The 24,716-nt window shown below is 44.7% G+C and overlaps 1 protein-coding gene across 1 annotated transcript in view; it reads right to left on the bottom strand.

The window, feature by feature from the left end:
- Positions 1-24,716, bottom strand: part of TMEM268 (transmembrane protein 268) — a 184,202-nt gene that overhangs the window by 86,468 nt on the left and 73,018 nt on the right. Inside the window, exon 3 of the mRNA XM_085611907.1 lies at positions 2,335-2,442. Within this exon, the coding sequence (XP_085468033.1) occupies positions 2,335-2,442 (108 nt within the window). The remainder of the gene's footprint in view (positions 1-2,334; positions 2,443-24,716) is intronic.

Here is a 24,716-nt window from a genome sequence, read left to right as displayed (position 1 = left end):
CCTGGGTTTTGTTTTTCGATTTAACAAGCCTCCAAGCCCAGTCATGCAAGCAAATGGTAGAAGTGACAAGTTTGCGGCACAATAGGTAAGAAAATAAAATGAAAGAAAACAAACACATAAACTGCCAAGAAATGACCAAAATAATAGATGGAAGCCCAAACTTTAACACTCCATTACAGACATTTTTCAGACTATCAGCCAAACAAACGCTCTAACTGGCTAAGGAAGGAAAACCAAACATAAATAATTAAATTGACACTGTCCATGAAAGACATTAGCTAAAGCACACTGGCATTGTCCACGTCAAGCTAACAGATGTAAACACATCATTCAACAAACCGACAGACAGAAACTACTCAAACAAACCCCCATAGAGGAAACACCAGCACATTAGGTTTTTATCAAACCAGCAGTCCTTCACCAAATATTAACTCTGTGAATCACTGGTCAATTACCATATTAATGAGCAGATTGCCATACGCATCATTAGTTTACTATTACTTTCATAATATCCATTCATTCTCCTAACCATTGGCTTTTAGCCAAGCTATCTGTTAAGACGCTCAGAAATTCATTTCGGTAGTTTGAAAAACATCCCTGAAATGTTATGTTATGTTATGTTATATGGCTCTTATAGAGCGCTTATCACCACTGGTCTCTAAGCGCTAAACAGGCGCCCCACAAACATCATGCCCCTCCCGACCATCCCCTAATACCCAGTTAGGCCGAAGATGTTACCGTGCCAAACAAGAATGTCTTCAGTTTTTTTCTGAAGGAAAGAAGGTTGAATTCTTCCTTCAGACTCGGCGGAAGGGCATTCCAGAGTTGAGGAATGAGTACTGAGAAGGCCCTACCTCCTTTGGTTTTTAAATTGAATCTAGGTTGAGCCAAATTTGGGACAGAGCCAGAGCGCAGTGACCTACCGGGAACATACTTCCTTAATCGCTGTTTAATATATTCCGGGGCATTACCAAATAGTGCTTTATGAGCAATACAGAGGCCCTTGAAATGGACCCTAAGCTTCACAGGAAGCCAATGCAATTTGCGAAGGAGAGTGGATGCATGTGCACTTCTGGGGAGAGAAAAAACCAGTCTGGCAGCGTCGTTTTGCACGACTTGCAATTTCCTCATCAGCTTCTGTGACAGGCCCAGATACAGAATGTTGCCGTAATCTAGCCTCGAGATGACAGTAGCAGCGACAACAGTCTGTAGCGTGGAGGCAGAGAGAATGGCAGTAAGTTTACGCAGCTGCCGCATCACGGCCGTGCAGGAGCCTACCACTGCCGACACCTGGGGGGCCATAGAGAGAGCCGCATCGATCTTTAGGCCAAGACTCTTCACTACCGTCCCCGGGCTTGGAGTTTTGCCGAGTTCTGGAGGCCAATACAGATCATCCCAGGGATTGGCCATGTTGGTCACCACCAGAACCTCCGTTTTGTCTGCATTGACTTTAAGGAAGTTATTAGTCATCCAGTTGACCGTGAATCTCAGAAGATCTCTGACTGCTTCCTGGGCCTCTGATGTGTCACCCAGCCGGACCAGTAACTGTGTGTCGTCTGCGTAGTTAAAGACCTCACAGTTCTTACACGTGAGTTGCTCAATCAGGGGCTGCAGATAGATATTGAACAGTAGGGGGGAGAGTGCGGATCCTTGAGGGACCCCCCAGGTCACATCACTACTCCCTGATAGCTGATCCCCAATTTGAACCCTCTGAGTACGACCCGACAGGAAGGACTCCAGCCACTTGTATGCCTGGCCAGCAATCCCCAACTTCGCGATACGGCTCAGCAAGATGGAATGGCTGACCGTATCGAAAGCTGCCGAGAGATCTAAGAGAATCAGAGCGCAAGGTTGTTTATTGTCGGCTCTTACTCTTAACTCGTCGTTAAATCATAGTAAGACACATTTCACACTTATTGTAAAACTCAGTCAACTGTCATCCTACCAACAATTATTGCATAATAAATTTCACAAATATATTTAAAACAAAACACAATTTTAAAAAGCAACAAAAAAAGCTACATCGGTACATGTTTCTCTGAATTGTTGTAGCTTGCACAAGGTACCGATCTAAAGCAAAACGTGATATTTTAATTTTCCAGCATTAACCTATGTGAAAAGCACAGGACTGCCCGGTTTTATACAAGCCATAGTAATTAATAGTTTAATGAATTTTCTCTAATGAGCACAGTAAAACTGAAAAAATAGTGCCTTTTAGTCATTTATTGTTGGTTCCCCCATATTTAGAAGTCCATTGGCTCTCCTTCCCCTCCCTAGACTTGTCCACATGTGCAATCAATTAAAAGCCACTGAAGCACAAGGAGTGATGCTCACCACGGCCAAAGCTAAGCCAAAGCCTCTGGAGCTGAAGAACAGGTACCTCTTGACGTCCGGCTGGAGGACGGTGTTCTGGATTAAGGTCCGGCACTGCTCTAGCGAGACCTGTAGAGGCGGAAGAGAGAGATAGGTGATGGATGCCTGCATTATATGTTAATAGCTGTACACCCAATAGAAGCAGGAGTGAAGTTACAGTCAATATTTTAAATCTTTAGGGAACCCCTGAAGAAGGGCTATGAAGAGCCCGAAATGCATTGGCTAAAATTAAGAACTTCTGGATGTTTAATGGATTCATCATGCGCTAGAAAAAGGCCCGGATCGGCATATCTGCGCACGAGAAACTATTGAATACATTAAGGTCGCATATGTGAAAAGTTGAAAAACGGAAAGAAACATTGAATGAATACTCATTGGATTACATGCAGAGGCGTAGCTAGAGCTTGTGGCGCCCGGGGCTATCCCTCAGATTGCCGCCCCTGGAGAGGCGGGGGGGGGGGGTGCTGGGGAAAAAGGAGGGCGAGCACTTGAAAGAGGTCCGAGAGACACATAGTATTGCCGCTAATAGTTACCTCGATCAAGCAAATCACATGCACATACATGACGCGGTCCAAGGCTACACAGTTGAATAGACCAGTGACTGGCAGTACAAAAGAGAATACACAGACTGCATGATCCATCTGGGGACTCAGAAAAACCGCATGTGCCATCCTTCAGAGAGCTGCGTAAACAATTACCTGGTAATCCCCTCAGCACAATGCAAACATGCACATACATGACACTGTTCAGGGATCCATCATCTACAGCTGACAGTGGAGAAGTGTGGCTCAATGGTTAGAGCGGCAGACCCTGATGCAGAGGTCTGGCCTGGACCAGGGTTCAATTCCCGCCTCGGCGGCTCTTGGGCTCAATTTCCCCGGACCCGATAATTCTCGCCTTGGTGCCTATTCTGATCATGGGTCCCACCCACTCTGCAACTCTGGGCAATAGCTTGCTTAATCTCCACAACGGCCCCCACAGCGCAAATGATGCCTGGCTTTCACCTTGGGGTGCCCAGGAGTGGACATCTCATAGGAAAAACCAGGAAGGGTTCCACAGCGGTATGAGTACAAGCGCCAAGGATGCCTCCGGGTAGCTGCGCGCTATACAAATACATCACATTTACATTAAATGACCATACATCATGGTCCCTCCATTAAAGCAGTGGGGACCTGCACAAACGTGATGTGGTCTGGGGACCCAAAACCAATGTAACAGTGTCAAGCCTGTGATTCTTTGTCTTTCAAAAACAGCAAATTAATTATTCACAGGGAATGACTCACTGTGTGCCCTTAGAACTAAACGCAGCACAAAGGGGTCAGTCAGCTCCACCTTGCCAACACAGACCAGATACAAAGCCCACTCTGGTGGCCCAAAGGCAACAACCAGGTGTCGCGCCCTGTCATTACTTTAAGCACTAGCAACCAACTCCAGGGAATGAAAAAACGTGTGCTCCTGGGACCCAAAAACAGCTTTTAATAGTGCATCTCTCCTTCATAGCAGCCTCAGAACACACATGGTGCACAACCTGCCCGGGGGCCCAAAGCTAAAAAACAGGGAGGGGCGACGCATTATCATCACAATCCTCAAACACAGCTGTAGGAGCCATGGGAGCATGTTCAACTCTATCCAAGACCCGGGACAAACTGCTCCAGCGCTGCGGCACTCCTTGAATATTCAGAAGAAACCAGAAACATTACATTTTTCTGCGATTTTGTTTTCACATTACTTTCATGGTAACCAACAGTGTTAAAAGTCTACAAGAACAGTAAAATAATAATAATGTGTCAAGTAAAGAACTGCAAGGCTTGCACACGTCCCAGCTTGTCATTCTTTCAAACACCTTGACTTCTATGACCAAAAGAAATTGTCAGAGCCACTGGTCGACTAACCCCTCGCCTTGGATAAAAATACACTCCAAAATCCAAAAGCTTGTGTGAATTAATTTTGCATTAACTACTGCTCAGGATGATGTATAGATAGCCATTTGGTTCCTACTCAGGGTTTTAGCCTGTCTGTTACATTAGTAGATGAGCAAGTAAAAGTCTAGGTAAGTTTCTATTTGTGAATCGCCAGGACTCGGACTGAAACAACCATGCAGCCACTGAAAGACACCAACCAGGGCACAATTCCGGGGTGCACAGCGTCCACCCATTATTTTCACAGGGTGAACGCTGTCCACCCTGCCAAGAAGTTGGCCCCACAGAAATATGCTGAACTTGTCCAGGTGTAATTTTCAGACTCCTAGACAAGTTCAGCAGCACCTGCACATTGTCTGCTTTTCATTCCCAGCAGCAACGTGCAGGCAGCAAGGTTTTTTTTTCATATTTATCTCCAGCTGGAACAACGATAAAGGGCAAGTTAAGGGGCCTTTAGGCCTCCTTTTGATCGAGTGGCCTGGAACTTCACATTTAAATGTAAATACAACGGAGGGAAACAAAAGCACACAGCTGGTTATCTCTTCACAGGTACTTAAGAGAGGCATGCTTTTGACTTTGTTAGGCCCCTTTATGTAAGTGCATGAACTGTAAGTATCTCAGATGTGTTGGTCGGTCCCAGTATTTACACACAATTTAAATAGCACTATTTTACTTTCTTTTATAATGCTACACATCCCTATGCAGTGTCAGAGCGATTTACATAACATACAGATTGAAAAAAAATCATGCAAGCGTGTAAATCAGTGTACAAGATGTGTTGCATGAGTCAGTGAGGGTTAAAAGTTGTAGCAGTCACATATCCTAAATAGCTCACTGTGCTATATTAAAAGGTTTACTATGTATGAACTGCAAGTAACAAAAGGATCGGTGTTCAAAGCAGTAACCTTACCCAACTACATAAAAAAAAATCTGTCATCTGCATATTACATGATGTGCTTTGCAGGTATATTAACCTTCTATACTACTATTCTAGCCTACAACAAGTCAGGACTATTGGCTTTGTCAATGGTTATTAGTTGCATAAGATAACTAAGCTGCAACTATGGCTTGTTACATATAATATTGAAAAAGCTTCCACTTAAAGCCCTGGTGATAATACCACAATGTTGCTGCGCTTGCAATTCAAAAAGAGAGCAGCAGGGCACAATGGGGCTTCAAGACACTGTGAGACATTCGGATCATCGGATTATCATGAAAAACGCTCATTTTCCAGTTCACAATGGCCTAGGGTGGGCCAGGGCAATCCTTGGGTGGGCCTGGCCCACCCTCTAGAACCGGGCCTGGTCGTAGGTATCAAAAAAATAAAAATGAATCAGTTTTATTTACATTATTCATCACTTGGGCAGTAATTGCAGCGATGATCCGAAAGCAGCAATGATACAAACTAGAGCATCCCTATTTCTGGAATAAGTGAAAGAAGTGTGCTCTGCTTCAGATCTCTGGGGAGCATGTAAATATCTGAAGGGCGGCAACATGTAGGCATCCACAGCACAACTCCCTCTGGGTACAAGAGACTGTGGCTGCCTGTACCCCACCTCCCATGCCAGATTTCTCACAACTCGATATCTGTCTGAAAACACAAAATGGCTCGTTCTGAAGCTATGACAAGATTTCTCTTGGGGCTACTTTATCCAAAGCATCACTGGGAATAAAAGAAAATAAATAAATATATATATATTTAAAAATCTAGTTGTCCTCCAGGTTTACGACCAAAACTTAGAAAACAGCTGTTGTGCGAATAGCCAGTGAAGACTTTTGTATTGGTGATCACACTGTTCACATGCTTTGTGGAAGTCCTGATAACAGCCCACTATGCAGAGAGAAGCAGCACCCATCTAAGGGAGGCAGAAGCAAAGGTAGAGGGGGAAAGGCCTTGTGATGACGTAGTAAGAGTGCGTCCTCTATTGAGATGGCAAGAGAGACCCCCAGTAGTTTGCAAACTACCAGTCTGTTTTTTTTCTTTCGCTCTATGCATGGGGAAAAAACTGAAAAATATGCCAGCAACGGTTATCAAAGAAGGGAGTGCTGGCAATATGGTTGTAGGTATGGTGTTACTTCTTGTATCACATAGCTGAATGCAATGACAAACAGCAAAATACAAGTCAGGCGGCACACTATGCTAAGGGTAAGTGTTTTAAAGCCACGTCCTTAATTAAATCGGCCACCCCCCTTTGTGAGACACCCCCCCCCCTAGTTTTTTCATCACACTTAAAGCCCTGTAAGAAAACTCTTCTCTTACCTCACTCGTGACTCGTTCCACTTCCAGGGTCTCTATGGCAGGCAGGGGCGAGGTTGGTTCGAACTTCTTTAGCCGCCAGACCTGTCTCCAGCGCCATCACATCACCCAGATATCAGCAGACTGCCCCCAGGCCAGAATGAGCGCGAGAGCGCGTAGCGTGAAGCGCGTGACGCATCACTGCTACGCCGTTCTCATCGCGAGGGCAGGGCTGGCCAAACTAAATTCATGTTTTTTTTTTACGTTGCCCAGGGCCGTCATTGGTAGCGCTCGCGCTACAAGAGTGATTGACGGCCCTGGAGGCTGGTAAGTGCTAAGTGCGCTCAGCGCACACTTTCAAACTGGGTCGCGCCCGCACGCGCGGGACTGGTGATCGGTTGCGGCCGCGGCATCCATTATAATTTATTTGGGGACACAGTGAGTGTACCAAAATAAATTATAAAGGCCGCCACGGCCGCAACAGGCGACCAGTGCCGCGCGGCCACCCCCAAAATTGTGCCGCCTGGGGCGGACCGCCCCCCTCGCCCCCCCCTAGCTACGCCAGTGATTACATGGAATGAAAATAAAATCGTTGAAAAGTGGATCAAGTTGTTGTTGTGGTGAATAATCACGCAAAAAGCTGTGCAACTGGCGGTGGAGTGTAACTTCACTCCAGCTTCTATTGTGTTTACATATACGTGGCACTCGGGCAGGCCGTGGCTCCGGTTTGCACGGTAAAGGGAAACATTCGAGGAAAATTAGATAACGAACAAATTGTGAAAACAGGTGTGCACTTGGTGAACTCTTTTTGAATTTACTAGATAGCTGTACACCGCCACAGAGGGTGCGATCGGCATGTTGCCAAACTACCCTTCCTACAGGACAATCAATCTTGATTACTGTAACAGCACCTACCCCAAACTACCAAAAATTACTTGCCAGCCTCCAAATTTAAAACCAGTCAGACAAATTTGATTTTGAATAAGCAGTTGGAAGCAGGAGGACATCAAACCTGCCCTTAAAGCATCCCCATAAGTCTTCTGTCTAAACCAGGATTAAATGCAAGGTCCTGTGCTCCATCTATTCAGCGTGGTGGGGTAAAGATCTGGTCCTTTCACTCAAGGTCACCCTATCGAACCAACCAGATATCCTTTCAGACGATGATCACAGAGAAGATCACTGCCCATACAAAGACTAAGACCATGGATCTCCTTTAGCCCTAATCTGAGATCTCAACCCCAGGACCTGGAACCTTTTCTTAAAACAAACTACTCTGGCTTGCCTTACCCTCTACTCAGCACAGAACAGGGTGACGTGATAAAAAAAATCAGCATACTTAATTACCTGTAACTGAAAGGTGAGACACGGCACTTTATAAAACTGCTTAATAAATAAACACATAATGTCAATGAAATGGCATGATCACACATAGGTTAGGGAAAGTATAAAGGATTGGCAGACTTAGAAGGAGGTATAATTGCCCGCTTGATATAAATAGAATTAGAAACCACAAGAAATGGGAAACTATGAGCATCCATTGAAACAATTGGAGCAGTAAACATCCAAAGCAGTGCCTTGAAGTGACACCAGTGTACAATTAGAGGCACAGTCCATTGTGGCAGATAGTTCAACAATCATATAAGACGTAGGGGACCATGGCGATCTGAAAACGGGCACATCCACAGTAAAATAAGGGACTTTTAGTGTAAAGCACTGAGCTATTGTGCCTGTTTCAAGTCGCTGAGTCACACCTGTCAGTCTGAACCTGGTATCAGAAACCTCAAACCCTAATTTTGTCTCTGCTCTCATGCATAGATGCCCAGGCTCACAACGGCCTTTCCTGAGGCTGTGAACTTAAGTCCAGAAAAACAAAGAAGAGATGATTTTCAGAAGGGGACAGAAATGCCACATTAAAAGTACATAGCTCTTTCTCGGACACTGATGGAGACCGGTTGGTCTCCAGGTTATACCGACTCTGCATTGCCATGAAGTCATACACTGCTGCTCATGTCTGTGAGGCTTGGGGTGTGGACCTGGGCTCCCCGCTCACAGACAAAATGTGGCCCTACTGTTGTTCACAAACCCACCCTATTTCGGTCAATCACAGACATAAATTTCTACATTTTAAATTTCTACACCTAGCATACATCTCCTCCTCTGACATTGCAAAATTCAACCCTACACAATCTGACCAGTGTCCCAAATGTTCAGCCCGAATGCAGATTTTGAACACTTAACATGGACCTGCCCACAGATATGCCTTTATTGAAATCTAGTTTTTCCCACATCTCAGCCATGACAGGAGTAGCAGTTACACCAGAACCCTCTTAGCACTTCTAGGCAACACTAGCGATATTCCTATGTTCGCTCGCCGACTCGTGTCATTGGCACTTCTGCTTGCCAAGTGCATTGGGGTGGCGGCGGGTTCCTACCGCCGCTTCCTAGCTCTAGAGTATGACATATTGCGACAGTGTCAGCGGGGATTACGCGAAGCTACAGCCACTCACATCTGGGACTAAGATTTCTGCCCGCACCGCCTGGACTACCTCCTCATCCTGAAACCTACACTCCAGATTGATCATCACCTCCATCCCAACCATCCCACCGACCCCTCTCTCTCGCTTTGCATCATTTGGGGTTGCCTGCGATATGCAACTTTTCCTACATCTACATGTATGTAGTATATAAAATGATGCTGTCATGCCTCTTATCACATCACGTTTATGATGGTTCACTTGCATCTTGCTACATCTTCATTGTACCTCTGTATGTTGTGCTTACTTGCTGTTATGTTGTTATTGACATGGCTTTTCATGTATAAAAACCAATAAATACATTTAAAAAAACTATAGCCAGGATATAAGTAGTTAAATCTATGTATTAAGAGATTTGTGCATTCTAAATATTAAGAGCTGTTTTCCTTAGTGAAGTCCTTGAAACAGGTATTCTGTGAAAAAAAAGTTCACAGCTCTAGACCGTCTTTGAAGAATAAACTGCACTAGTAATGTCTTCTGTTTGCTCAGGAGAATTTACAACACTGGTCTAATTTAACCTCTGTTCTTTACCATCTTGACCTTGGAACTAGTTGTGTGCCATCAGTGGATATTTTCAAAAGAAGGTCCAAGTGCCAGATAGCATCAGTTCAAGGACACATGTTGTGCTCTGCTCTACTCCATAGACATCAACTGGATGGGTGAGCAGAAATGGCCTATTTTACCTTCTGTACATGGTATGGGGGTGGTGGGGATAGATAAGGTGATAGGCATGAAAAAGCCTGTATGAGAGATTCTGGGCTGTTCTGTGAGGCAACTAAGCACAAAGGGTTGGCAAGCTATAACAAACGGAGCCAAGAGCCATACAAGATTGGAGATGATCAGCTGGGCATTATCGTCCACTACTTTGTGTTGCATTACACCCAGTAGAGCTAACGGGGGACATGTAATGCAGCAACATTTTTGTTCAGGTTGCGGTCAGCCGGCCAGCCAGTCAGGATGTGAGCACCCTCGTGGCTCAGAGGAGCCTCTCGCTCCGATAGGAGCGAGGCAGTCAATGGGGGAAAAAAGTCTCCGCCGCCAATTGGATTTCACTATTTGTATAAAGTTCTGTGTCCGTGGAACTCCCATGAACTTCCTCGAACTAACCTTCCAGATAGCTATACATTTATTGAAACATTGCAAATGTTGCAGTGATATTATCAATGATGTCATAGAAGGTGTCATGAGTGATGTAATATGTGGGGTAATTAGCAGTGCATGGCGAAGGCACGAGTTATAGTTACCATAGGGCACTAGTTATAGTTACTTGAGATAACTATAACTGGTGAATGTCAGTAGTTTTTAGAGCTTAAACATTACGTTGTTTCTGAACAATTCACTTAACTCTAACGTTACTTTAACCTTTGTTTTTTCAGTGAATTCCTAGGGTTTTCTTAAAGTAAAGTATTAATTTCCATATATAAATCCAACTTCCCACCATGCACGGCCTTCAGCCTTATTATGCAATGAAAACCCCATCCCCCAGGCCCACTACTTAAAAGGATCAATTATCGGCCCGGAGACCCCATCCCCCGTGGCCCGCATTAAAGTCGATACACCAAAATGCCTGGGGTAGCGCAAGTGACATCATATGTTTTGACCCAATGACATCACAGGAAGTGATGTCATTTGACTTTAGACACGCTGTCTCCCTCCCCTCAGCTGTTTGTGATCTGTATAACTTTTCTATTATCTGTCAAGTCTTTCTCAGCTGTTGTTGACTCTTGTTCACCCCTCCTGTCTATCTTAACTGTGTCTTTCTCACTAATCTCCTTATAATACATGTGTTCTCCTCTCTCACTGATCTTCTTTCTCACCTGTTCTGTATCTCTTTCCACTCTATTTCACCTGTCTATCTCCTCTCCTACTCCCTGTTAGAACTGGGGTTCTCTAGTTGGCAGAGGTAGGTACCTTTGACCAAATAGGGACACTTGCTTCTAGGGTAAGGAGGTACACTCCTAAAATAACCCCTGCTCACCCCCTTGGTAGCTTGGCACAAGCAGACAGACTTATCTCAGAGGCAGTGTGTAAGGCATTTGTGAACACATACAGTAATACAGTGAAAACACTACAAATGGACACCACACCAGTTTAGAACAATAAGGAATCTTTACTAGATTTAACACAAGACCAAACGACAAAAATCCACAATACTGTAATCAAAAATAGTCTCTAAAATGGTAGGAAATAGCTTAGTTCAATGTAGATGGTAAATTCAACACTTTACTCTCAAAATACCTCGGATGCGTCGCGCAATACAACCAAAAGGGTCGCAGGGAAGGTGATGCGTCGGTTCCTTGCTACGGGGGAGGTGATGCGTCGGTTCCTTACTGCAGCGCACGGGAGGTGATGCGCCGGTTCCTTACCGGAGAGGAGGTAGTGCGTTGGTTTCTTACTGTGATCCGGTGCGATGCGACAAGATGGCGCTTCGATGCGATGCGACAATCCGATGTGATGCGAGAAAATGGAGTCTTGATGCGCTGCGACAACGTTGGAAATGATGCGTGCATGCCCTATGGCCGTGCGGCGAACTCTGTAACTTCTGAGCCAAGACAGGCTCTGCGACACGCTTCTCCAGTGATGCACTGGCGACCTCTCCGGCGGCGACAAGCTTCTCTGATGCTGCGATGCGCTTTGTCGATGATGCGACGGCGAACAGCTGCAGCGGTGGCACACTTCTTCGGCGATGCGACGGCAACTGCTGTGGCAGCGACACGCTTCTTCTCATTGCATCACGCTTCCAGCTCCCAGCTACTCGCAGTCTTCTCAGAGGGCCCAAACAACAGTAGGCACCTCTCTGCAGGCAGAAATCCACAGCAAGGGAATTCAGGGGAGCTGGTGGTGAAGTCTTGTATCCCTGAGACTTCAGGCAGGAGGCAAGCTCAGTTCAAGCCCTTGGAGATTCCTCTTCAAGATTGCAAAAGTACACAAAAATGTCCTTTTCTCCCTTCCTTGGCAAATAAAGTAACCACTGCAGGCCAACCCCAACAGCACAGCACAGGGGCAGTCTCCTCCTTCAGCTTCCTTGGTTCTTCTCCTTGGCAAAGGGGTCATCTTGATTCCCAGAAGTGATCTAAAGTCTTGGGGTCTGGGTCCCCATATTTATACTACTAAATCCTTTGTCCTCTGAAGGCAGAGGGGCCTGTACCTAGTCCAAACCACTTCTGTGCAGTCCTGGCGCACTTTGTTTACAGGACTCCTTCTTTCCTTTGACAGTGTGGGCCAGGGACATTAGGTGCACCACAGGAGGTGGAGCCAGCATTGTGGAAGGCAGGCACAGCCCTATTCAGACCCAGGTGCTGACTCCTCCCACCACTCTACATGCAGATAGGTCTATTCAGCCCTGTGCTGACTCACCCTGTCTCCTGGAATCCCCCAGCCCCTGTCACTCACAAAACCAGACACACAATACACAAGCTAGCAGAGGCAGGCTGGATGGTTAGGTAAGAAAATACCTACTTTCTGAATGTTAAAACCAACTTTACTAAAAGATGTATTTTATCATTTTGAGTTCAGGCATACTAAACTCGAATTCCTACCTAGTTCCCTGAGTCAGTTAGGATTATACAATGTTATAATCAAACTGCCCATTTTGGCCTATGGTAACAGGTAGCCTTGCAATAGTGAAAAACGAAATTGGCTGTAATTCACTATCAGGACATGTCACACATATCAGGGCATGTCCTACCTTTTACATTCAATGCACCCTGCCCTTGGGCCTACCTTAGGGGTGACTAATATGTAGAAAAGGGGAGGTTTAGGGACTGGCAAGTGGGTGTATTTGCCAAGTCGACATGGCAGTCACAGACTGCACACAGGCTCTGCAATGGCAGGCCTGAGACACACTTTACAAGCTGCTTCTGTGGGTGGCACGACCAGTGCTGCAATCCCACCTGCAACATTTGATTTACATGCCCTGGGAACACATGGTGCACTGTACTAGAGTCTGACAAGTAAATCAAATAAACCAATCATGGTGTCACTAATCCAATACAACACTTTACAATAAGGAGCACTTGCACTGTGGCACTGAATAGCAGTGGCACAGTGCCAAAAGCATCTAGACCAACAAAACATATAGGAAAAATACAGGAGGCAACAGCAAAAAATGGAAGGGAGACCCATGCCAATGGTGCCAGGTCTAACACTCTCTTATCTGCCTTTTTTCATGTGTCTATGTCGCAGTATCATTGGTGTCTCTTTCATCCCTCTTTGTCTCTCTTAAACATACATCCTCCTGTGTTTGTCTTTTGATCTCTCACCCTCCTCTCTGTAGTGTCTTCTTCCTTTTGTTACTTTACACTTATTTCGCCTCAAAGCTTTTTAGCCTTTACCTCCTTTCTATTTTTCTCTCTCCTTCTCTCCCCTGTATTTCTTTCTTACACTCTCCACAAGCTCAAGGGCAGAGGGAGGCACAGAGACCAGTCACACCACTTGGAACAATACATTATTCTTTTTCAAGTTAGCTAAGGTCATCACAGGTCAGGGGTCGCAGTGACAGTGCTGGGGTGTCACAGGAGGTGACCCCTAAATGACGTCCATGCCTGGTGCCCACCCTGGACACCCATCATACACTCATTGGTGGTTGTGGGGTCAGCCACAAGGCCCTCACAGCCAGCTCCCTGCATTCAGCGTGAGATAGCCTTGCTCCCGCTCACAGGGAGCAGCAACGTATGCAGCTCGCTCAGGGTGGGAGCAATATTTTGATCTGTTTGATCTGTTTCCCTGCCCACATCAGTGCGGGCAAGGAAACAGATTAAAAGTCTGCAGCATTTTCAAAGCTTCCTTCGGCTGGGATAGACTTTATGTTTGCTCCCACATGGCAGGAGTTTTGAAAATGCTCCCACCAGAAGGGAGCATACACAGGTTTCCTTGCACCCTCCAGTGTGGGCAGGGACATTGCTGTGTCCCGGGGCTGGGCTTCCCGGGACACAGCATGTGAGATAGCCCCAAGGGTTGGAGTCCCGGGCTATTAATGCATTAATGGCTCAAGGAGGAAGGCCCCTCTTCCCATAAAAAATACAGCGGTCCCTGGGGGATGGGGCCCACAGGGCAGAATATGTCTGGGGTGGGAGCAGGACACCCCGCCCATAAAAAAATACTTCAGATCGAAGTGGATGGGGGGCCTCCTCGGCCCAAAGTGGCTTGGGGAATGGGGCCGTGCAGTATGGGTTCCTTGGGCCAAAACAGGCCTGGCCAGAGGGGCCACATGCCCCCACCCTAAAAACTACTTTGGGAACCAGGGAATGGGGTCCCCAGGGCCAAAATCGACCTGATGAGGGGGGCCACACGCGCCCCATTCCCCAAAAAATTACAAGTGTTATACCCCTGGGCTAAATCTAAAAAGAATTCCATGGATCGCCTGCGAATTTGTGGCAAAATTTTAATAAAAAATGTTTTTGGCCCTGGTGGGGTCCCTCTGGGACCACAACACCAGGTCTAGGGGTTCAGGGCATTCCTACCCTGCCCCTTTGTGTCTTTTTTAAACCTTTTTTTCGGACTCTGGACCGCCTAAGATGGCTGCCACCACTTCCTTTTTGAGATGGTGGCAGCCAATCAGAGCTCACCTTGAAATCTGTCAGCTCTGCGGATCCTCTGCGGCGTGAAATATAAAAAGATGTAAACCTTAATTTTGCCAAAACTACTGAATAGAATTACACCAGAACACAAAAATCACGCTTTCTGGGCCAAGATGTAGCTTTCTGTCAAATTTGGTGTTCCTATGGAAAAATGTATGGGGAAAACATGTTTTGGGAAGCCCCCTTTTTCGCAGCCCCCAATTGACGGATCACCCCAAAACTTTCCATGCGCAAATTAGTCAAAAAGTGGAGATTCGTCAAACAAGGACAAAGTTATTAGCAACAAAAATAATGCATTTTCTATGGAATTATGATCCTCACTATAAGTACCCAGTCGCCTCTGCTTCTTTTACAAACCTCCGGGGTGGGCCAATGGGATGACACAATAATTATTTTTAATGGGCAGAGGGGTGCATGGCCCAAAGTATTTTATAAGGGGAAGTGCCCAGGCTGTGTTTGGACCCAGGAACCCCAATCCCCAGGGCCCAGAGTTTTTTTATGGGGAGGTGGGCGTATGGCCCGCCTCCCCAAGCATCCCAGAGCTTCTAATCATCTTAAAAGTGAGGGGGCCATGCTTTCCCCCTCCCTTAGCTATTAATGGCCTGGGGGACCCCATCCCCCGGGGCTGGCTCACTTGCTATGTCCTGAGGTGCCCTGCGACACAGCAGTTTTCCTGCCTGTGCAGGCATGGAAACTAGTGTTTGCTCCTGCTTGGGGGGAGCATTTTCAAAACTCCCACCACGTGGGACCAAACACAAAGTCTGCTCCAAGCTGGAATAAGCTTTGCAAATGCTACCGCCATCTGGGAGCAGACTTGAGATCAGTTTCACTGCCCGCACTGAGATCAAGCCATTGCTCCTGCCCAGAGGGACCAGCATGGATAGCTGCTCCCTGCGGATGGGAGCAATGCTGACTTGCGTGGAGGTGGCTGGGATTGCAGGTGGCATGGGACTCCCCCGCAACTCCCAATGAGTGTATGGTAGGAGCCCTTGGTGGGCACCAGGGCACCAACCTTTACTTAATGTGGGCCCTAGAGGGAGTGAGCCCCAAGGGGCAGAAAACGCTTGGGGAGGGAGCAGCGCAGCCACCCTCCATTTTATTTTAAGTTATGGCCCTGAGTGATCTTGTCCCCAGGACCTTATAAGGCTCCTTTGAATTCATATAATCAGCCCTGGGGAATAAGGTCCCCAGTGCCATAATAGGCTCGTAGGGGGCACATGGCCACCTCCCCTTTAAAATAAGAAAAGGCTCTGGGGGATGTGGTCCCCAGGGCCTAAAGAAGGTCAGTGAGGGATGTCACGAGGCCCCTCTCCCCTTCATCAAAAATGTGCATTTGGATGGGCTCCTTAGTGCCAAAAAATGTTCATGGAGGGGGGCAAGTAACCCCTTATCCTTTAAAATATGGGGTCCCCTGGGCCCAAAAAGGCTCGGAAGAGGGGCTGCATGCCTAGTTCACTATTTAATTGTGTTTGGCCCCAGGGGATGTGGTCACTGGGGCCCAAAGGCCAATTCTACACCGTGTTGCAAAGGATCAACCCCCCCGCTGTGGACAGTGAAAGGCCTTGTGCAGTGTGGAGCTGTTTGCATGTGGGGGGGTTGGCCGTGTACAGCCTTACACATACTAATAAATTAGAACTTTACATTAAATAAACATAGAAATTCACACAAAAAAAAACATTAAAGTAGTGCTATAGTTAGGTGAAATGTTCAGTAACAACACCACATTTTAAACTCTAAAAACCACTGAAATTCATTAGTTATAGTTATCGCAAGTAACTATGACTCGTGCCCTAAGGTGACTATAACTCGCACCCTCGCCATGCACTGCTAATTACCGCACATATTACATCACTATTGACATCTTCTATGACATCATTAACAATATCACTGCAACATTTGCAATAAATTTGTGATGAGAAACTTTGAATGGCGGAGTGCGAATAATGAAAGAACGAAAGATAAATAGAAACCAAGAAAGAAGCAATGAAAGAAAGAAAAAAAGGCAAAGCAAGAAAGAAGAATTGAAAGGAAAAAAGGGAAGTACAAAAGTAGAAAAGGAAAGAAAAATTAATGATTAAAGTAAAGCAAGAAAGAAATAATAAAAGAAAAAAGGAAAGAAGGAATAAAAGAAAAAGCACAAAAATGAACGAAAAAAAGAAATAAGAAGTAATGAAAGAAAAACAGAAAACAAGAAAGAAGAAATGAAAGAGAAGAAAGCAAGAAACCAAGAAAGAAGGAAATATGTAATTAAAGAAAAATGTAAGTAGGAAGGAAGGAATAAAAGTAAAAATAAAGAAGGAATGAATGAATGAAAGAATAAAGAAAAAGAAAGAAAAAGGGATGAAAGAAAAAAGGCTAAATGAAGGAATGAAAGAAATAAGGAAGTACTCAGGAGTGAAAGAATGAAAAAAGGAAATAAGACATAAAAAAAAGAGAGCAAGACAGAAGGGAGGAAGGAATGAAAGGAAAAATGACAGCAAGAAACAAGGAATGAAAGAAAAAATGAAAAAAGATACTGAAAGAAAATAGAGACTGAAAGAAAAAATGAAAGTGAGAAAGAAGTTAAGAATGAAAAAAAGGAAAAGGTATTGAAAGAAAAAGGAAAAGCAAGAAAGAAGGAATGAAAGATAAAAGGAAAGCAGATAATAAGGAAAGAAGGAATAAAAAGGAAAGAAGGAATAAAAAAGGAAAGCAAGAAAGAGAGAAAAAGGAATGAAAAACAGGAAAGCAAGAAAGGAATGAAGGAATGAAAAAAGAAAGAAAAGGGGATAAAAGAAAAAATGAAAAGAAGAAGGAAGGTATGAAAATTGAACGAAATGGGGAAGCAAGAAAGAAGGCAAGCGAGAATGAAAGATGAAAGAAAGAATAAAAGAAAGAAAGATGAATGAAAGAAGAAAGAATAGAATGAATGACCGAAAGAAAGAAGGAAATAAAGAAAGAGGAATGGGAGGCTGAAAGAAAGAAAGCATAATAGAAGGAAGGAAAGAACGAAACACATAAAGGGAGAAAGAGCCATGCACGCCCTCATCTGGGATTTTTTCTGTCCCCTTTTGTTTGTTATGGCTTTTTATTGCGTCGTTTCCTTTTCCTTCTTGAAATACTGCAGACAAATCTCTCCGGCATGCAGCAAACACTGACCTTGAGGGACAGCATTCTTTAGGAAAGGGCAGGGAGAGTTGTAGCAGCCAATTTAAAACAAGCGTTTACAATGCAATAGGTCTTGCATTCGTGAAAGTTAGAGGTATTGCAGTTGAAAATGATATTTTTTTTTACATAGTGGAGTAGATGTATGTTGTTTTGTATTTGTAGAGGTGCTGTATAGTGATGCATGGAGTACCGTAAGTATAGAAACATTGCTATTGGAACTGACTGCTCTGAGCTCACAAACGACATCATGAACTGAGAGCTGTATTATCACAAGCAACAACACTCAAATGGCAAAACTATTATAATCTTAAGGTTTAAGTGGACAAAAGGACCACTGGGAAAGCTGGCAGCCTCTAAGTGCAAAAAGACCACAACAACAAAGCATGGTTGACGAAATGAAAAGTGTTGGAAAGCAGCACAGGGTGTGGGGAGTTTCAGACAATGCATTCAGCATTGCGTGTTCGCCACACAGGGGAATAGGGTAAATAAAGCAGATGGAGTGAAGCGCTCAACAGGCTCGTGTGCTTTTAATTTTATCGTTGGCTTTCTCCCTCTTGATGGATTTTTAGTCATCCATAAGCTAAAATATATGAACGGTAACTTTTTTCTGAGTACCTTACACACATTGTGTGGTGGGCAGTCACAACTATTGTTTAAAGGTGTTTAAAAGAAGAATTGAAAGGCAGCATTGTTTGAGGTGGAATAAAGGTAAATAAACAAACGTTCGCATACAAGGTCCACTTTGTTTGAGATAAGAAAATGTGCTTCCCATACTGCTTTTTCTGAATTCATATGTTTTTTACAAGTCCACATTAACTGATTTGCACCACAGTCATAGGAAGTTGTGGCACAGCTGGGACTTGAATGGGGTTCTCAAGCTTTAGAGGCCACAGCTCTTGCCCACCACACAATGTGTGTAAGGTACTCAGAAAAAAGTTACCGTTCATATATTTTAGCTTATGGACTAAAAATCCATCAAGAGGGCAACATTTACATTTAGCTTTACATTTACCATTATTCCACCTCTGACAATGCTGCTTTTCATTTATTAAGTAAGAAAGCTTTAAACAATATTTGTGCCTGCCCTTAAAAAATATGAAACTGAAAAGTTTCATTTTTCTTTTTTAAACACATCCCGTTTTCCTTTAAGGAAAACAGTCTGCATTAAAAAAAAAAACTGCTTTATTAAAAAAGCAGTTGCAGAAATGGTGGTCTGCTGACCCCAGCAGGCCACCATCCCTGTGAGTGTTAGCCAGTCCTAATGGGGTCGAAATTGCGCCTGCCTCGTTAATATTAACGAGGCATGCAATTTGCGACCCCACTAGTAATCGTAAACAGTGTCTGAGAGTTTGTGAGTTGGAAATGCAGCGCAATTTGCGAGTCGCAAACTGGTGGGTCGTACATCTGGCCCTATGTCCCCAGAGTCCTCTAACGGCTGTCGCAACATTTTCTAAGATGCAACATAGCCAATCCCACAGGAGCAAGATAGCCCAAGTCACTGAGGCCAATCAGTGGGCTCTCTTTTTTTTTTATTGGGTTACATGGACCAAGATCTGGCTACCAGCCAAATTTGGTGTAATTCCATTCAACAGCTATTTGTGGTAGCGCTGCCTAAAAATGTCTATGGAAAATGAATTGGGATTTTGCATATTGGCCTCCATTTGACAGATCACCCCCAAACTTTCCAGAAAGGAGCTGAGGTGGATGAACTTTTTTGGGGAAAGTTACATGAAGATTTGTCAAATCCCACCAAGTTATTAGTGAACCAAAAAAACGCTCCTTTGGAAACACAGACCTAACTGTAACTACCAAATGGAGACTGCCACTGGGTCATTCATATACAGTTATGAACATATATATGGACACACATTATGTTGGAGGGGGGCCGATATGAACTTTCTCTCCTCGCTCCGTACCTGATACTGGCATTGTGACAGCCCGGGAGTGACTCCAAGTGCCAGAAAGAACCATCGTATGGCGGCCATAGGTATTATTATCTGCAGCTGGGGCTACTTAAAGCACTCTACATCTCAGCTGCGTGGGGCGCACATTAAGTCGGAGGGGGGCCGCTTTGATCTTTCTGTCCTGAAAGCAATTGACTGACTAATCGATCCAGCTGTGCCCATTTCGGTGGAAGAGTGTACTGTTTCTGAATTGAGTCTCGAGAAAGCGTACTTGGGGTGGGGGTGTGATGAAAGGCCAGGGTTACTCCCTGAGAGCCCTTTTGATAATTCAAAGGGCTGCACTTCCGCTTCAGTATTACAATCTTCTCCAGTCCCACATCTAAGGGATGATTCTGATTCCCGATCAAGTTTCTCTATAATCTCATGGAATTTGGCTGGTTTTAAACTCAAACTAGTAGACTCTGAATGGTTATCTTACATTAGTAATTATGATGTCTGTCTGTTCCAGGAGACTTGAGCTACAACCAGGGTGTGTATTCATGTTTTTTTCACATATAGGGTAGAAGCTCAAACCCAGGGAAACATGGCCAAGCTAGTGGAGGATTGTTCATACTGATAACGAATGATTGCCATTGTATCCATACAGCCCTGATGATCATTTCCCCTGAAATAATGGGGGTTTTGCTTACATTTCCCACAGGATTGAATCTGGTATTAATAAATGTATATCTTAGGTCAGTCTCCGCTGGCAATGAGTCCCCTGTTCTAACTCTCTTAGATGAGTTAATTGAAACTAATCAACGGTACGCTAAGATAATAGTGGCAGGTGACTTTAACACATTCTTTGAACCGTCACCTACATCAGGGATCTCAAAGGAACTGAGGATGAGCAGTTGAATATTCCCCAGCTAGATGGGAAACTATAGCGTAATTTCTCCCACTCTTCTCTTCAACTGACATCTATAATTGTGGGCCGGGGTAATAGGGGCTTGAAATGGCCAGACCCCTTCAGATTCCCTTAGCGTGCCCACTTTTAAGCGAGGTTTCTATGTAAGCGTTATCGATTATGTTTTTTTAGATGTCAGGCTATGGCTATTAGAGGACGTGAAAGTTGACACTTGCTTTGATAGTGATTACAGCTCTCTGCTTTTATCCCTCTCGGGAAAAGAGCTGGGGAGGGCCAATAATGTTAGTTGTACATTGTACTGAAATGTCTGTTAGTTAACAACCATAGGAGAGTTACTCGGCCATATGTGACGTCCAACCAAAAATTATATGCAGGGATATATGGCCTGTTTGTGACTTTTCTATCCACTTTCGACAGTGTTCCCAGCACTGCCATTCCAATTATTGATATTCACAAATTGGTTTTACCCGGGCTGCAAGATATTTTTTTACAAGAAAACTAATCATATACAGTCTCTTCCAGTGAAGGAGGTCAAATGGTTTAATGTAAAACAGCTCAAACAAGATTAAGAGCAGCTGTCAAAAGCTGTGTACGGGTAGAGATAAAAGAGGCCGCGGGGAACTACAAATCCAGCCTTGCAAATGCCAAGAAACGCTGGGATGAGGAAATTTGGCAAGAACTACTTCTTGCTGTTAATCAGAAGGACAACAGATCTTTTGGGTGAATATTTTCACACGGCAGCAGCGATAACATTAGAATGTATCACCACCACATTCAAATAAAGGGTTGGATCACCCATTTTTCTAAGTTGTATGACTCTGGGAACCCTGTTTTGGATGGCGATCCTTTGCCAAGTACCAGGTTGATAATCTGAAACAGAGACAGGAGTGGCAGAGGCCGAGGCAATAGACTCAGTACAATTCACTCTAGAGTACACCGCTAATGCTATTTGTCTCCTTAAGTCAGAAAAGGCACCTGGCCCGAATAAAATTCCTGGTGACTTGTTTAAACCAGAATCCCAAATTTGGACAAGTTATGTCAACCTTTTATCCAAAGCCATATCAGCTGCGGGTGTGAGTTCTGATTCTTGGAGAGGAGCAGAGAAAATCCCTATCTACTCTTTGACCATCTACAAAAATAAAATTGCTAGGCCTTGAAAAACTATTATCATGGGTTGACGAAAAACATGACCTGTCTATGCTTCTAGCCAGTTTCTGACCAAAGATCAGTACTTCTAACCAGGTCTTTGGGATGACTCTCCTTTACTGAAAATATGTACTGTTATTCAGTGGCGGGCGGTAAGTTTTGCAGGGATGGGGGCGGACGGGATACACTCTCACGCACACACACACATACACATAACAGTTAAAGCAAAGTATTCACATGCACACAAACACATTAATTCACGACACTCTTCACCAAACATTCATACATACACGCACGCACACAAACACATTCATTCACAACACTCTTCACCAAACATTCATAAATAGACGCACGCACACAAACACATTCATTCACAACACTCTTCACCAAACATTCATACATACACGCACGCACACAATCACATTCATTCACAACACTCTTCACCAAACATTCATAAATACACGCACGGACCAAACAGTTTAAAACAAAAAGTTACCTGCAGCCAGCTCTGCCTCGTAGGTTCCAGAAGGCTTGGGACTGCTGCCTTCCCTCATTGGCTGACCTTAGGTCAGCCAATGAGGGAAGGCAGCAGTCCCAACATCATCACAGAGTGGGATGGGGGTCAGTGAGACTGCTGATTCCACCCCACTCTGTGATGAAGTGACACTAATTTACACTCGACCCTGGGCGCTTCAAGGCTTAAAACTGAAGCGCCCAGGTGCGAGGCAATCAGTGACGCCACCCCTAATCAATTAGGGGAGGGCCTCAGGGATGTTTGCTAAGCTGAGGATGTCATGCTCACAGTAGCTGTGAATTCCTCAGCCCAGCAAAGTTCAGTTCAGGCAGCCAAGAGCCTGCACTAAATGTACATGTCTGGCTCCTGGCTGCTTGAACTGAAAGTGAACAGTGTCTGTCAGACTGACCTTTGTGCAGCCTGACAGACACTGTTCACGAGGGGCAACAGGTGGAGGGGTGTGGCCCTCAGCCCCAGTGAACTGGCCGCTCCTGCTGTTATTGAAACAAAAATTGTACGGGCTTTTGTGGAACTTAGGGCTGCATTTGATCTTGTTCCCAAGGGGAATCTGTGGAGAGTTCTGCTCAAGATGGGTGCTCCAGAGAACTTAGTCAAACTCATAGCCAAGCTGCACGTGGAGAAATATTGCCAGGTCCATTGGGGCCACTGCTTAATTTGTAAAATATAAAGTGCCATGGCTCTAACCAGAAGGCCACTGCAGCTTGTACCACCCATCACCCTTGTCATTACTGTCAAAACAACTACTAGCCATCTCTCTTGCTTGTAAATGTGACAGTTCAGAATTTTTTCAGGTCCCCAAAGCTCAAGGAATGGCTGGGGAGGCAGGTATTAGCAATTTTGATGTATATTGTAGTTCTAAACTACCGTTGTTCTGCTCATTTCTAAATTAGATGAGCAGCTCTGAGCACCGGAAACCAATTAAGTGCTGGTGCTAAGTACCGGAAAGCACCGGCTCAAATTAAGCACTGAGTTGCGGCAGCAAGGGGGAACTGACGGATCGGATCCCTATTCTGTGAGGTGTACATCAAGAGTGTGTCCTTGCTCCCACCTAGTTTACCCTGTAAATAAATTATGTGGTGCAGATACTCTTGTGCTGTCAGAATGACTTGCCTGTCTTAAACAATAAAAAGATACATATCTTTCTATTTGCAGACGATTTCCTCCTTATCTCCAAGACTCCCATGGGACTACAGGTTCTAATAATAACTTCCTGGGATTCTGTAAATCTAGAGGCCTTGAACTGAACCCAAATAAGACTAAGTACATGTTGTTTGGGCCTGGGGTTGTCAAAAACAGTGCAGTGAGAACTGGAAATGAATCCCTAGAAAGCTTTCACAGTATTGATTAGCTAGGTGATAGGATATCAGATAAAAGTGGGAACCCCAACTTAATAAAATCTCACACCTTATCCAGCACAGATCTAAAGCTATTCTCCGTCTGCACAAGAAAACATGTCCTCGTTCGGTATCTCATTGCATTGGAAGTGTGCCATGCGCAAACCCAGAGTGCTGCACTCTTTGGAGCTGAGGTCTGGGGGTTTGTAGACACCCCGCAAATGGCCACTGAAGAACTTAACTTAACCATCAATCGAATTTATAATTTGATATAATTAACCTCTTCAGTGCCCCGCCCTTTCCCCGCCCTGTGCCGGGCCTTTCATTAGCGGGCGGGGTTCATGACGAGATAGTCTCGTCATGGGCACAGCGCAACCGCGCTCCATGACGAGACTATCTCGTCATGGGCACTGAAGGGGTTAAAACCTTTTGCTTAGTGAGTCTGTCTTTGGGCAACTCCAGAGCTAAAGGAATACAGGGATTCCCTTAGAGAACTAGCGAACATGAACAATGCAAGGCAGGTCCCCTGGTTGAAATTTGTATTTAATTTGTTTTTAGAAGCTTGGCCTTCAAAGGTTATGGGATAAACCTAGCACTATTCCTAAAGCTAATGCTAGCGATTTAAAATCATATTATTGGTCATGTGTGGGACCAATGGGCATTTAACCAGACAGATTTTTTAAATTTAAGATCACCCCATCCTCCAAGCCATTTCTGGACATTATCACACCACCAATAGCCAAAACTCTATAAGTCTATATGTGCATTTCAGATTCGGCAGCATACCATTGAAATTCTTCACAAGTCAGTGGAAAACAAACTCAGGCTGTAACCTGTGCCCTGCTTGTGGATTGGCTCCTAGCGACCACATCTTGTTCTTTTATCCGGAATATCTTGGACCTCGTCTCAAATTGATACGCCCAGTATGTCTGAATCTTGGAGTGACTCGCTACCATATTGCGCATAGAATCTTGGAAAGAGACACCTCAATCGTAATGGTGTTTTCTGTTAGCTGTTATTTGGCAAATGTATGCTTCAAACATGAATATATTCTGTCTGCCATATCCATCTGACCACTGGGATTGTACATTATGATATCTAT

Source organism: Triturus cristatus, chromosome 1_2 (genome assembly GCF_964204655.1).
Source record: "Triturus cristatus chromosome 1_2, aTriCri1.1, whole genome shotgun sequence".
Taxonomy (NCBI): domain Eukaryota; kingdom Metazoa; phylum Chordata; class Amphibia; order Caudata; family Salamandridae; genus Triturus; species Triturus cristatus.
Note: the sequence above shows the minus strand (reverse complement) of the source record. Positions and strands in the feature narration are given on the sequence as shown.